General features: G+C 37.7%; 1 protein-coding gene across 4 annotated transcripts in view; it reads right to left on the reverse strand.

Annotated features, from left to right (window-relative positions):
- Positions 1-708: 708 nt before the first annotated feature.
- LOC121418369 (serine/threonine-protein phosphatase 4 regulatory subunit 3A-like) overlaps positions 709-14,117 on the reverse strand; it is a 35,319-nt gene continuing 21,910 nt past the window's right edge. The window contains exons 8-16 of one of the 4 annotated variants that reach the window (XM_041612200.1): positions 13,245-13,299; positions 12,617-12,693; positions 11,537-11,639; positions 9,967-10,125; positions 9,106-9,275; positions 8,499-8,644; positions 6,920-7,134; positions 6,215-6,438; positions 709-5,771 (exon numbers count right to left, since the gene is read on the reverse strand). In XM_041612200.1, the coding sequence (XP_041468134.1) occupies positions 5,673-5,771; positions 6,215-6,438; positions 6,920-7,134; positions 8,499-8,644; positions 9,106-9,275; positions 9,967-10,125; positions 11,537-11,639; positions 12,617-12,693; positions 13,245-13,299 (1,248 nt within the window). In that variant the 3' untranslated portion in view covers positions 709-5,672. Of the gene's footprint in view, positions 5,775-6,163; positions 6,439-6,919; positions 7,135-8,498; positions 8,645-9,105; positions 9,276-9,966; positions 10,126-11,536; positions 11,640-12,616; positions 12,694-13,244; positions 13,300-14,117 lie in introns of all 4 variants that reach the window. The other 3 variants (XM_041612199.1, XM_041612198.1, XM_041612197.1) reach the window with 3 other exon arrangements.

Consider the following 14,117-nt stretch of genomic DNA (forward strand, 5'->3'; position numbering starts at 1 on the left):
TATTAGTTATAGCCTTTGCAAGGATCCAGTTTCATTTAGGTATTTTGAAAATAACTAAATTTTACCCTGAAATTTTACTTTTCATACAAGTGCATATTCTGCAGTATGAAAGAAAGTGGCAAACCTGGAAAAAGCCTTGTCAGGGGGGACTTAAAAAAGGTTACAGGTTACCGTTACTGCCAGAAGCATTCTACCAGTCAAAAAAAAAAATTGACAATCTAATTTCTGTCAGGGGGGGGTTGGCAAAGTGCACACTTCCCTGAGGTACACTGTTGGAGTTTAATAATCGACATCATACCAAGAATGTCAAAGTTGCTGAATCAGGTTTTACTATCATACCATCCACACTCTTATAAATGACAAATCACCAGGGTCCCTTAACACAAAGGTTGGCGATTGATTGTATGCTTGATTTTCACGATTAATTGTACAGTGTAGTCAATGGAATCAATCATAGAAAAATGTTCTATGATCGATGCTAAGCTTTGTGTTACAGGCCCCAGATAGTTCAATAAAGGGCTCATTGGCAGTTCATTTCATATTTGAAAGTTTACTCACTTATCACAATCAACCCTCTCACACTCGCTCTCATGGAGGCAAATCACTATTCATGATTCACTCACAAACTAGTCACATACTACACTTTTGTACACTATCAAAAAGTTACAGATCACCAGATGTCTCAATAAAAGGCTCAGAGGCAAATCATAGTTTTTTTTGTTGTTCTGCTCCAAAGAATTTATTTACATTTCACAAAAGGGGTGACCTTGGATCCATTTCTAGCAATCAGGCACCCTATAATATAGTTCATATCATTGTACTTCATACTTTTTTTTTCTTCTCTCTCTCATTATTAAAAAAGTGTTCTACAAATATACGACCCAGTACTGCCAACTGCCATTTAGGTTCACACGCAGTGATCTCACTCGTATTGAGCAAGGGGGATAAATAAATGAATTTGAATAATGAGAATAGGTAAGGAGAGTTGGAAAGGATGCAAGAGAGAGGGAGAGAGAAGAGGAGAGAAAAAGAGGACAAAGGTGAAGAGAAAAGTGAAGAGAAAAGAAAAGAGGAGAGAAGTGAAGAGAAAAGAGGAGAAAAGGGAAGAGAAAAGAGAGGAAGAGAGATGGGGTGCAGACCATGGACATGAAGGATAAAACACAAATAGAATTAAATTCAAGTTGTACTCGGAAAAACAGTGGGAAGAGACAAATACGCAGAGATAACCAAGAGAGAAATGTACCTACATCTGAATGCACGTGAAAGTAAATGGCAGAAGATGTGCTATAAATGACAAATACACAGGATACACTCAAATCTAAAGACCACATCAGATGATAAACCCATAAGAATGACACTGATTTTTCACTCGATGGTGTAACATCTTGCATGTTATGACATGGGAAAGTATGTCCCGACATGCCTCTCCATCAAAATACTGATTGATTCTGCTCTCAAAAACATAATAAATACATCTCAATCTGTATCATGCCAAATATAGAAAATTCATAGACAAAGACAGAGACGATAACCAATATCTGAATGTGCCAATTTAGTATGCAAGGCTTGATATTAATCAACTTCAACAAAAAATGTGTTGGCTACCGAATCAACTTACCCGAAATTGCTCTTGGGGTGTTTCACAAAAAGTGTGACTAATGGGGTTTTGCAAGAAACTTGTGCTTGCGATTAATTACAAGTCTATTTTTGGTCCCTAAATCAATCATGTCTTGCAATTAATTGCAAATTCGTGATTGATTGCTAATCTGTTTGAAACAAGGGGTGTAATCTGGTTTGCTACAGCTTATGTTGATCTATCAGTTTAAACAATGGCAACAGAATATTTGCAATGGATTCGCAAATATTTTCTTGCAACACCCCCTCAAGAGTCGAGCTTAAACGCCAATGGGCACCTGACATCTAACATGTAATCTGATGGATATACGGCAGTGCACATGATCTGACCAATGTGGTAATGCCTTATAAACCACACGCAACTGAAATTCAAGTGCTACTCTTAAGTCACACTTAAATCTTTGTGACACACCCCACTGGTTTATTAACAGGTAGCTGAATCATCATATAAGGATTGGTGTTAAGCTCTGCAGTAGTCAGAGTGCTTCTCTTTCAAATATTCATACTATTTTTTTGACACTTGTTGGACAGAGAAAAATTGCATCTTAACATGTGTTTAATCTCACTCTGGACACTTCTGGAATTAAATAAAAGAAATTATTGAATGACAGTATATGGTGCAGTCACACCGAGGAAACCGACTCTAGTCCGATCAAAGATAATATGTTATTGTGAATGGGGTATCATCCATCGGTTTGAAGTTGGCTTTGTGAGTGGGACTGGGGCACAACATTGTAACATTCAGACACTGCCGACAACAGTGCTGTCAAGTGTCAACACTCCTGCAACAATGCCAGGGAAACAAAAATTGCTGTCAACTTTCCTGAAATGGTGTTCTCTATGGCCTGTAGCATGAAGAGTTGCTTTTATTTTTAAACGTAAGTCAAAATATCAAGTTGCACAAGATTTTTTTAGCTTCGTTCGATCGCAACTCTTTTCTGCAACAGGCCCCTGGGAAGCAAAATAAAGTGTTATAGCGAATCATATGGAGATGCCTTGTACACTTGCTCAACAGCAAAGTGAAAACGAGCATAAATTCAATTTGTCATCAACACTGGCATTCTTGCAATGGTTTGGCAGAAGCATTGCAAGTATGGACTTACTGAATTTCACATGAATACAAAGAAATACCAGAGATGTAGAGTGGGCCCTGTTGCACAAAACCTACCACTGATGATTCTGCCATCAATTGTAACTTCCATGACATTGATTGTGATTGGCTGTTCAATATTGTTAGTCTTGTTGCCATGGTAGTTGCAATTGCTGGAAGTTTATCCATCAATTGATAGTTTTACAAAAACATGGATAGAATAAGGGGATGCGATGTGCTTTACTTGTCATTACATGTAATTGCATAATATAAACCATATCATTCAGAGTCCATGACACGGTTTGAACAAACTCCATGTAATATCATTTACAATATAATGCTAAATATACTTCTCTCTAAAGGAAATCTACAAATATTTTGAGTAAATTTCAAATAAAATTCAAGAGAAATGACAAGATTCAAATTCCATATGAACAAAATAAATTACAAAATAAAAATTACAAGTAAAATCTGATAAAACCATCTAAAAGTGGTAAAAGAGGGAAGAAGCTATTCGACATTCGAACGCGGATCGGGTCAGGCACCATTCAAATACGAAATAATTTTTAATTTCTTTATATCGGTTTGGAAATAAAGGTTTCTACTCTGCCACGAATGATGACTAACTAGCTGTACAAAGATATACATGTTTTAGTACACTCTGATATTTTACACACAGCATAATAGCAAAACATTGTGGCAACACATATTTGCTTTGTACAAATCCAAACACAACACAGTAAGTGGGAAGGGAAAATAATTTGGCGTCATTATCCATAAAAAATATATCTTTCTCAAACCAAACTTAAATACCAGTATTTGTCACATAAGACACATAATAGAATTTGTTATCAAAGACAACTTAATAAAAAAAATCCCTCTGACAATTGAAAGCAAGAGTCAATGCATGATATGCATTGAAATTTGCATTCAGAAATAAGGAAATAATTGGCAGGAGGGTAGGGGGAGGAAAGGATGAGCATAAACACTGAGTCAATTTCATTTGTGCATGTAGTTGGAATGCCTGACTTCACAGTAGTTGAAAGAGACTCTAAATGCATCACTGATTAGAAACACAGAATGGCGCATGACACGCAGTTTGCTTGGACGGCCGTGCTGTAAGATCAAGTCAACACACTTCCTCCGCAGCTGAAGGACCGATATTTAGCACCATTCGAAAAAATATTAGTGGTGAAAATGAAGAAATAATGTTGCATTTTTGGACCACTCAACATGATCGTGCTTTTTTGTGAATCGTACATGAGGAAAAGCCCTATCCATTGACCTAACTTGGGTCCTCAATGACCTTATGGGGAAAATAGGAGTGTTATGTTGACAGATCTGTACCCCAAGAATGAAACAGATAATGCATATATCTTCTGATTATAATCCTGTTCTTCGTGAAAAAAACACAAAACAAAAAACACCATGAATCTTCAAACCATGACGGGTCTTTCCAAAATCTATGCTGGTGGAGAAGATTCATATGAATTTTCATGAAAATCAAAGGTCTTGTGAATTTTCTGGTCGTGAAAAATTGTGCATAAGGTGGACAGTTACATAAAATGTCAGAAAGAATTTTAAAAATCAATATAAAGGACTGAATGACAGACTGAGAACACGTCTATAAGTTCACACTATCTCTCTTGCTCCATCTCACACATAAAATCTCTCTCTCTCGCTCTCTTTCTCTCTGACACAATACCTATAATTGCGCATTTGGAAACTGCCAAGCACATTCAACCTCATACACGATTATATAATGCAAAATACACTCGACTGGAAAGTGGTATGAAAAATATCTTGACTTTTACAACAATTGTACACTGCTTTACATGGGTTGGTGATGGGGGCCTCGAGTTACATACTCCCATCAAATACCTGAGTGATGGTGGTGCAGCATAGATTCCACGGGACAATTAACATTGAGAATCGCCGACTATTCGTTACAAGCTACCGAAAACCTTGCATCTGATTGGCTCTGAGCAAAAAAATTGTTGGTGAAATAAATGATTATTTGTTTTTAATGAAATGCAACCCAGACGATCCCATCCATCCTGCTCCAGGGGGTTGTCCGCTCCCCGGGAGCTTTTCATGAAGAGTTTCGTCCGTGATTTTCACCGACTTATTTGCTCTCAGCCAATCAGAAGCCATGATTTCAAGTAGCTTTTAACATCCGCCGGTGAAAACCGCTGAGAAAATTATTCATGACACACTCCCCCTATCTCATCGGCAGAGGTCACAGGTCTTTCTAAAATAAAAATCATAAAACATCCAATCTTCTTCATTTCTTCTCTAACTGGCTTGTGATAATGCCTCATCGAACAGAAGATAAAAAGATACCCCAATTATTGCCCTTGTCCAAATCCATGAATATCGTCATTGTAAGTAGTGTGTATGAAAGCCATACTGGAATCTATAGTGTTAAAAGAAGGAAGAGATAGGCCTTTAAAAAAGACTAATCAAAAACATTAAAACACACACAAGTGCAGGTTTCAAGCTCAAGTGAAAGCTTGGTATAGATCCCAAACAGTCCTTGGCTTTAAAAACATACGACTTCTCATGGGACATGAGGAAGCAAATTTTAAGTATACATGATGACAATCTTCTTGTATACACAGTAGAATCTATCAAGCAATTCATTGTGATCTGGGCATGGCACATTTTCATCATCATCGTCATCCCAATCATCATCATCATAATCAAGCTTGTAAGCTCTCGAGGAAGCCCTAAGCTTAACCGTTGTTCCTGGAGTGTGCGTCAGCGTGTCTTTGCCAAGGTCCCTTGAGGCAGACGTGAACCCTTGCGAGATGTAATACTTGTTGCACGTGACGGCGAGTTTGGCAACGTCCAAGGTCGGGTCTGCGTGCGTCTCAACAGGACCAGCAACTCAAGGCATAGGTGAGTAGGTGGAGGACGGGTTTGATCTGACTGGACTGGACGCTTCCTAGATCAGACGTGCTCTCTTCAGAGGAGGGTGCTCGTCTGCATCTTCGTCTTCGTCGGAATCCTCATCAGGATAGTCTACCAACCCCACCAAACCTCCCTGCTGAGGTCAAATAAAGAGAAGAAGCAAAGTTTACATTAGCAGATCTGGTTTTTGGAAGAATAAGAAGTTGAACTACCCTATTGATATCCCTACAAACATTCATGCATGAGACTACGCATATGTTGACCTTCCCATAAATAGAAAAATCAAAGCATGCAATAATATCTTCTAAGTTGGATTTCTTCTATGGTCCCAAAATATCCAACCTTAGTTTGAATCAGCTCCGGTATATTTTGATTCCAACCAAAAAACTTGATTCCCAATTGCAAATGATTTCTTCCCATAATCCCCTTTTTGAGGATGACTCTGAGAAAATTTGACATGCAATGGTCTCCAATCTACTGGACATACAGCACAAGACACACACACGAAGCATGCGATAGCTGTACCTTTGCCGCACTATTTGCCTTCAATTCAGATGCCGGTGAAACCTTCTTTACCTCAGCGCTGCCACCGATGTTATTGGCTAGCTCCGTGTCTGCCATTTTCTTGATGGTTGGTGATGTCGACGTGTTCGAAGACACAGGAATGGGACTGGATGGTCTGTTGTTGGTCAACGGTGCCGCCCTCTTGTTGGGGTTGTTACCAGGTGACGGCCTGAGAGGTGTGTCCGGTCTTCCATTGCTGGCGTTCAGAGGTTCCGACCTGTTCAAAAGCTGGTTTTCTGGGATAGTGAGGTATAATCAAGAACAATACTTTTAAATACTGTGTCCAAAGTTAGCAGGACAATGAATATCAATATTAACTTGACTTAGTGTCGCCATTGTTCCCAATGAATATCAATATACATGAGTGAGATTACATGATGATTACTCCATACAACCAGAGAAATTCAATGTATATCTGAAATAGGAATTCAAATAATTACAACTTTTGACCCACACTTGGGCAAGACAAACTGATGCTTTCATTGTTGGAGTGCACATGTGGTACAGTGTATTATTATTGCTGCCATTTGGCTGTAACACCATGCTAAGTGTGCTATTTTTCTTTGCAATTACACATTTTCTTCCAGACTCATTTTGCACATATTTTCATCTGTACATTTAAACTTTCGGGAGCTAATTTCATTGGATTCTGCAACATATTTTCAGATTGTTACCACTAATGGCATTGATCTTTTAAAGATATCTGTCTTTTCTCACCTTTCTTGTTGCCAATTATCCTTCCCGTGTCCTCGACATCATCGATGACATCACCGCAGATCTTGGCTGATCGGAATGCACTATCTACAACGGGAACCACTGCTTCCGCATCCTCTCCATCTTCATCTTGATCAAACCAGAGCTCCTCCTCCTCATCCAGGTCACGTGCATCCCGTCGAAATCTCGTATTCTGCAGGATGCTTGCATGCCTCAAACTGAAATGTGATAAAAAAAGTATTGATGAACAGTATTGTGTGAAAACAAAAGCTAGGATGATGATGTGGATGATGATGATGATAATGATGATGATGATAAAAAGATGGTTATAATGATAGCCATGAGGTAATGATGATAACAAATACAAATGCTACAATATGGCTAATCTTGTTCAAATATTATCTTATTTTCTCAAGCGAAATTTTTTTTCAATAGCTTATAGTGTGAAGAAGTTCAAAGCACACACAGGAACTCGATGTGCACGCAGTTACTGCTTACCATTTGAGTGTCCTACAAAAAAAAAATTCTGTATAGATAGGGACAGTGATTTTCAGCGATCGCGAAAAACGGACGGAATTCATGGAAATGGCCTTTTGAAACGGAAAGTGGCATTTCAAGCGGAAAATCACGGAAAACATATTTTTCCTCAAAATACACAGAACAGCAACATAAATTGCTCCAAAATCTCAACAAAATACGAATATTAAATGGCCACAAAACCTCACAAAACATGATCTCACTTCACCACAATCATGACAAAATCAACACATCGTGACTGCTCTTCACTCCTTCACATCCGATCGTACCCCGGCCCCTCGCCCAGGTTCTTCCCAGCCGCTCTGGCAGGTGCAGTCGATCGGCCGTATTGAAATCATTCAGGTCGTGTTTTGCTACCCTCTACGTTTGAAAATGTACAGCACGATCTTGAAATCCAAAATGGCGGATAGAATGAAATCGTTGACTGCTCGAAACGATGTCCAAAATCCCCCAAATTATCTATAAAGATTCATTCAAACAGTGAAATAATGCTAGACATGTGAAAGGTGAGGATGTGTTCATGTTAGATATATGTGTCAAAATATTTTTTGTGCCCGCATAGATCCGATTAGAGCGGATTCTACTGCGTTGTTGGTACAGTGACAGATCCAAATTTTGACCAGCGCGAGCGTTAACTTGTATTATTGCTACTGGATGGGTAAACGGAATCGTCACTTTTCCGTGTGTACAAAGTCTATGGGGAAACGGAATTTCCGTTTTCTGACATGCCGAAACGGAATTTAACATTTTCTGAAACGGAAAAGGCAATTTTTTTAAACGGAAAATCACTGTCCCTATATAGAGAATATCATTCACATTCAATCCCAAACCAGCAGTCAAAAGTAAAATGCAAGCACTGTTTAATTCTGACAGAACTTCATGTCATTGTTGACAGAAATCTAAAAAATATTAACAAATGAAATGGACAACAATTGTACAAAGTAGCATAAATAATGAGATAAAAATATCTTCCAAAGAACATGTTTCTACATAACTGTACCATACCATACAAAATACTGACAAGGAAATTGTTATACTGACTTACTTGTCTAAGTTGGGCCTGGTGTTGATTCTGTCCATGAACTGTTCATACTTGACACTAAGCCCTTTGAATGTTGCTACATAGTCCACGCCTTTCAACTCTTCACCGTGCTTCTCCACTATGTGTGTCAAAAGCATCTTGATTCCCTCCTGGTGATCAAAACAGGATGATGATTACGCAATATCCATATTATGGAAACGATTTAAGAGAAATGATGCGTCAAATTAGGTAAAATCTCTGATGAAGAGCGATGGTGGAGGTGGGGAATAGCATTGAATTATATGAAAAAGCTTTATATCATATAGCCAATAAAATAATTGAAGCACAAGTTGAATGAAAAACACATTATTATGTACAATTGTACGGCAGACTACTATAAGAATTCATCTTTTTTTTTCTAAATAAAAGCTCTGCCACACATTTCAATGGTGTTTGCTGTACTTGGAACAGTCTCTCAAGTTAAAATGTTACTCTTTTAACCAAATGACTGCAAAGCCCTAAAAGAGTTGGGACTGAACAAAGGATTCTCCAAATTCTCATCTCACATAACTCATCAAAACAATACATTTATCAAATCGAAGGAATTACAAGAGTATTTGATTCTACTTACTATCCTAATGAATTCAAAGAGTTCGATGAGAGCGGAGTTGAGTAGGTTATATTTGGACCGGTTGACATTGAAGAGACTAACGAGGGGCTCAAAGAGGTTCCCTTTGACAATATACCTATTATAGAAGTCATCTCTCATGGCTACTACCTTCCTGAAGAACCTAACAGCACCTGCAATTGACAATGAAAGGGGAAAAAAAGTTAATACTACTACTAATAATAATATTCCGCATTTACATAGCGCTCAATACTTTGGAACGACGTCTCTAAGCGCTATACAGACATATTATTACCCCGGTCATCGGATCCTTGCATGCCCGCACACAATGTATGCACCTTCTCCACTCCCTGGGGAGCAGTCCATGGGGAGTTCCAAGACTCAATTGCTAGGCATACTACATACAGGCTTTCACATCCTACCGGGTACAAATTTAACACCTGGGTCGAGAGTGGCAAAGTGTGGATTAACGCCTTGCCAAAGGACGCTAGGCCATGGTTGGATTCGAACACACGACCCTCTGATTACAAGGCGAGAGTCAGAACCGCACACCACGGCGTTTCCACTATTGAAGTTAAATAATACCATACAAATGTAACCCCGATGATCATAATAATAGTAATAATAGTTGCAAAAATTACATTTTTTGCTGATACAACTTTAACTAGGTAAATTTACTAGGTAGTATTATTTATCAATGCAGTATTATTTTTGTTTTGAATAATTGATTTGTATATTTTGTTTATACCCCATATTTTGTTAAATCAAGTGATTTTTTTTGAGGGGGGGGGGTAGGTATAATAAATACAAGAAAAATATGACTATCTTTTATTCTAGATGAAAAACAAATCTTCCAAAACTTACATAATACAAGGAAATGATGCGAAGATCTAAGTAAGACTAATATTCTCCTGAGAAGATCTTTGTTTATGATGTAGTTCTTTATGTGGTACGTATGGTGCTCCACTGCAAACGTTAATAATTCTAGAATCAAACTCAACAGCTGGGATGTCTGGTAGTCATCTGTTGAAGAAGAAGTAAGACAATGAAAGTCAGGAAGTACTGCATGAGAAATCCATACCTACGCCAATAATCTTATGTTTGAGTACAATGTTAACAGGTAAATAAAAAGAAAATGGATGAACAGCCCGGGGGGGGGGGGGGGGGGCACTTCCATTCACGAGTGGATACCATGCGCGATCATGGGGTCTCGAAAAGCACCCTAAACACGTAATTTCCATATTCTGAAAATGCACCCCTTAACAAGTATTGCCGTGTGAAACCCTACCCTTAACAAGTATTGGAAACAAAACGATACTCTTGGCAAATATTCCCTGAAATGAACCCCTAAACAAGTACAGGAATGTTTTGTTACGGGTCCTTTGGTTCTCGGCTTTACCTTATTTGGTTTAGTACGACCCCACCTTCTACACCTCGCGCAAATCGGACTCTAAACACGAAGTGTTGGGGCAAAAAGGACATCCTTTATAAAACATTTTAATTTTGTTTTATCATCCCCGCAAATTCGACCCTAAACACGTAATCTTCCTAGCGAATTAGATACCCTTTTTTCATTATTTTTGTGTTTTTGACACCCTTTTCACGTTACGTACGTAACGTGCCCTGTTGTGAAAAAGACACCCTTTTTACGTGTTTTTTTGGTCGCGCATGGTATCCACTCGCCAATGTAAGTGGCCCCCCGGGATGAACAGTGAAATCAAAGAAGCATATTGTTCCAAGATTTAAATTGAAATGTCAGAATAAAAAAGGTAATGAACAAATCAGCCAAAATAACAAGTGGAGCGCCTCTGGCAGTCTTGTCTACATTACACAATTCGATATGGCAACAGTGCTGACTTTGATAAAATAATCATTCACAAAAAACGCCATTCCTATAATAATCTAATACTATGTTCATAAATGACATTTGACCCTGAATGACATTTGACCTTGATAGATGAGCAATGATACTTGATTACTTTAGGTTACGATTTGATGTAGACGCCGACGCCACCGCCATCAGAAAAGCGGTGCCTATGGCCTTGCTCTGCAGGCAAGAAAAAAATGAATGACTTCTACTTACTAGTCATTGACAACAAGGCAGCCTTTCATGCAAAGTTTAGTTAGTGATTTTTCCTAATTTACTCTCAGCCAATCACATGCAAGGATTTCAGTAGTTTGAAACAATAGCCAGTGAAAACCACCACTTGATTCATGAAATGCTCTCTAAGTGTGATGAAAGAGCCCAGAGCCCCTTTGCATAAAAGTTACTGTTATGGTAACTTTGCAATCCAATGGCAACTACCATGGTAACAGCGCTCATCAGCCAATCAAAATCAAGGACTCTGAAAGTTACCATTGAATGGCATAGTTTCAAAATCAATGTCTTTTATGCAATGAGGCTCAGTTTTATCAATCTTAAAATAAAGCTTACCTTTACTGGGTTTGTCATCTATCGTATTGGCAAGGAGAGGAGCGGTAAGGACGTGCATACAGTGTTTGTAGAAGAATGTCAAGAATTCTGTCTTCTCTGTCTTCTGCAAAAAGTAAGGGGAAAAGATGAAAACAATTTATGTATCATACACACAAAAATAAATAAATGTAAATTACAGGTTCAAAGAAAGAAAACCATATGCGAACATAAAAAGAGTATATATTTTCTTGACGTATTTTGTCTCACTGCAAGAATTTAGTTGGATGGAATATCAAATAAAAGAAAATCCACAATAAAAAGATATAGCTGATCAAGTTAATAACAGCCCTATAGATTAACTTAAAGGCACATTTCAGTAACAATTTTGCTCTTAGCCAATCAGATGCAGGGATTTCAGTAGATCAGTAAAGATCGCTATTTGTTTTGTGAAATGCTCCCTAGATGCAGGATTAAATGGTGGCACATTGTGCGATTCATGCACTATTGTGAAGTCATCTTTTGTGACGGTGATAAACACCATGGCCGCCATGCAAGAAGCACGAGTAGCACAGAATATTGTGACTGTTGCAAGTTGGATCACGGCCCCGGCTTATGAAGAATTGCGGTTGATCCGATCAACCAAAACTTTGGAAAGCCAACAATGTCAACATCTAAAATACATGTTTGTTAAAAATATTCTCTAGATATATGCTGTTTATTCATACATTCATTGTTTTTCTTGAAAATTCAGGGTGCATCTTTTTGCTCACAACGTACAATTGCACAAATTTTCTGCAGAAAAAATATGACATTCATGGATTTCCATACGTTTCAGGTTGGTTGGATCTATCGCAACTCTTTGTAAGACAGGGTCCAGTTGACTGAATTCACAAACAAGGCTGAATCATTTAAGCATTAAAAAACAAGGGAATGACATGGTAAAAATATATCAATCATATATTGAGATAAACAGTATTTACTTTTGAAAAGAAGGAAACAAAATAGTTTATCTCACAGAGAATTGAAAAGATGTCAGAAATCTTGCTCAGTTATCATCCAAAAACTAAGCTCTAATCAATAGATAATTAGAATATAACTCACAACTCCAGTTGCCATCATATTCTCAGGATCTACAAGCATTTTGAGGATGTTCATCAGTTGAAGGGCACTGCCAAGATCTACATAACAAAAAAAAATACAATATCAATAATGCAGGTAATATTTGAAACAATTTCATCAAGTTAAATAATAAATCACTTTGCTTAATTCAATAAAACTAATGCCTATCACACAGCTCTACCATAAAAACACTATTTTCTGATATCTAGACAATGTTGTCACTAAGACTCATCACAAAATATTAAAGAACCATTGAACTATTCCATCACTAAGTGTGAATATCAACCTTAGATTTTCCAACCTTCTTATTTGAAAAATAGGGATGATTTTGCCAAAATGTATGAAAGAAATTGCATTTCTCATAGTAGCTTACAGTAAAATCATTCAAAAATTGGAATGAACTATGAAAAAAAAAAAGCTTTGAATAGGAAAAAAAATGAGATTCTCTCAAGTCAAGATGGTTGAGAGCTCTGCAATATTTAGGAATAAGGTGGACATGACTTAGAAAACATAAATTCCACTTTCTATATTTACACATAGTAAAAGCAAGAGCCGCCGTCAGGCCTTGAAATGGAAGAAGCAAAGGGTAGCTATTAATAAGTTGACTTACCTGGATCGGTGTCGCAAATCATCTGCTCAATGACAAGGTTGATTAGTAGTACATCCTGCATGGGTGTATACAAGGTAGACAAAGTATGTTACACCTGAACATGAATGTCATTCTCAACAACATTGAACATGAATGGTCCACCTTAACATGAATGTCATTCTCAACAACATTGAACATGAATGGTCCACCTTAACATGAATGTCATTCTCAACAACATTGAACATGAATGGTCCACCTTAACATGAATGTCATTCTCAACAACATTGAACATGAATGGTCCACCTTAACATGAATGTCATTCTCAACAACATTGAACATGAATGGTACACCTTAACATGAATGTCATTCTCAACAACATTGAACATGAATGGTACACCTTAACATGAATGTCATTCTCAACAATACTGAACATGAATGGTCCACCTTAACATGAATGTCATTCTCAACAACATTGAACATGAATGGTCCACCTTAACATGAATGTCATTCTCAACAACATTGAACATGATTGGTCCACCTTAACATGAATGTCATTCTCAACAACATTGAACATGAATGGTCCACCTTAACATGAATGTCATTCTCAACAACATTGAACATGTATGGTCCACCTTAACATGAATGTCATTCTCAACAACATTGAACATGAATGGTCCACCTTAACATGAATGTCATTCTCAACAACATTGAACATGAATGGTACACCTTAACATGAATGTCATTCTCAACAACATTGAACATGAACGGTACGCCCTAACATGAATGTCATTCTCAACAACATTGAACATGAATAGTTCAACAAAACAACACTAAATATGAATGTCTCACCTCAAAATGAATAGCACTCTCAAACAACACAGAACATGAATGGCT

This window comes from Lytechinus variegatus, chromosome 7 (genome assembly GCF_018143015.1).
Source record: "Lytechinus variegatus isolate NC3 chromosome 7, Lvar_3.0, whole genome shotgun sequence".
Taxonomy (NCBI): domain Eukaryota; kingdom Metazoa; phylum Echinodermata; class Echinoidea; order Temnopleuroida; family Toxopneustidae; genus Lytechinus; species Lytechinus variegatus.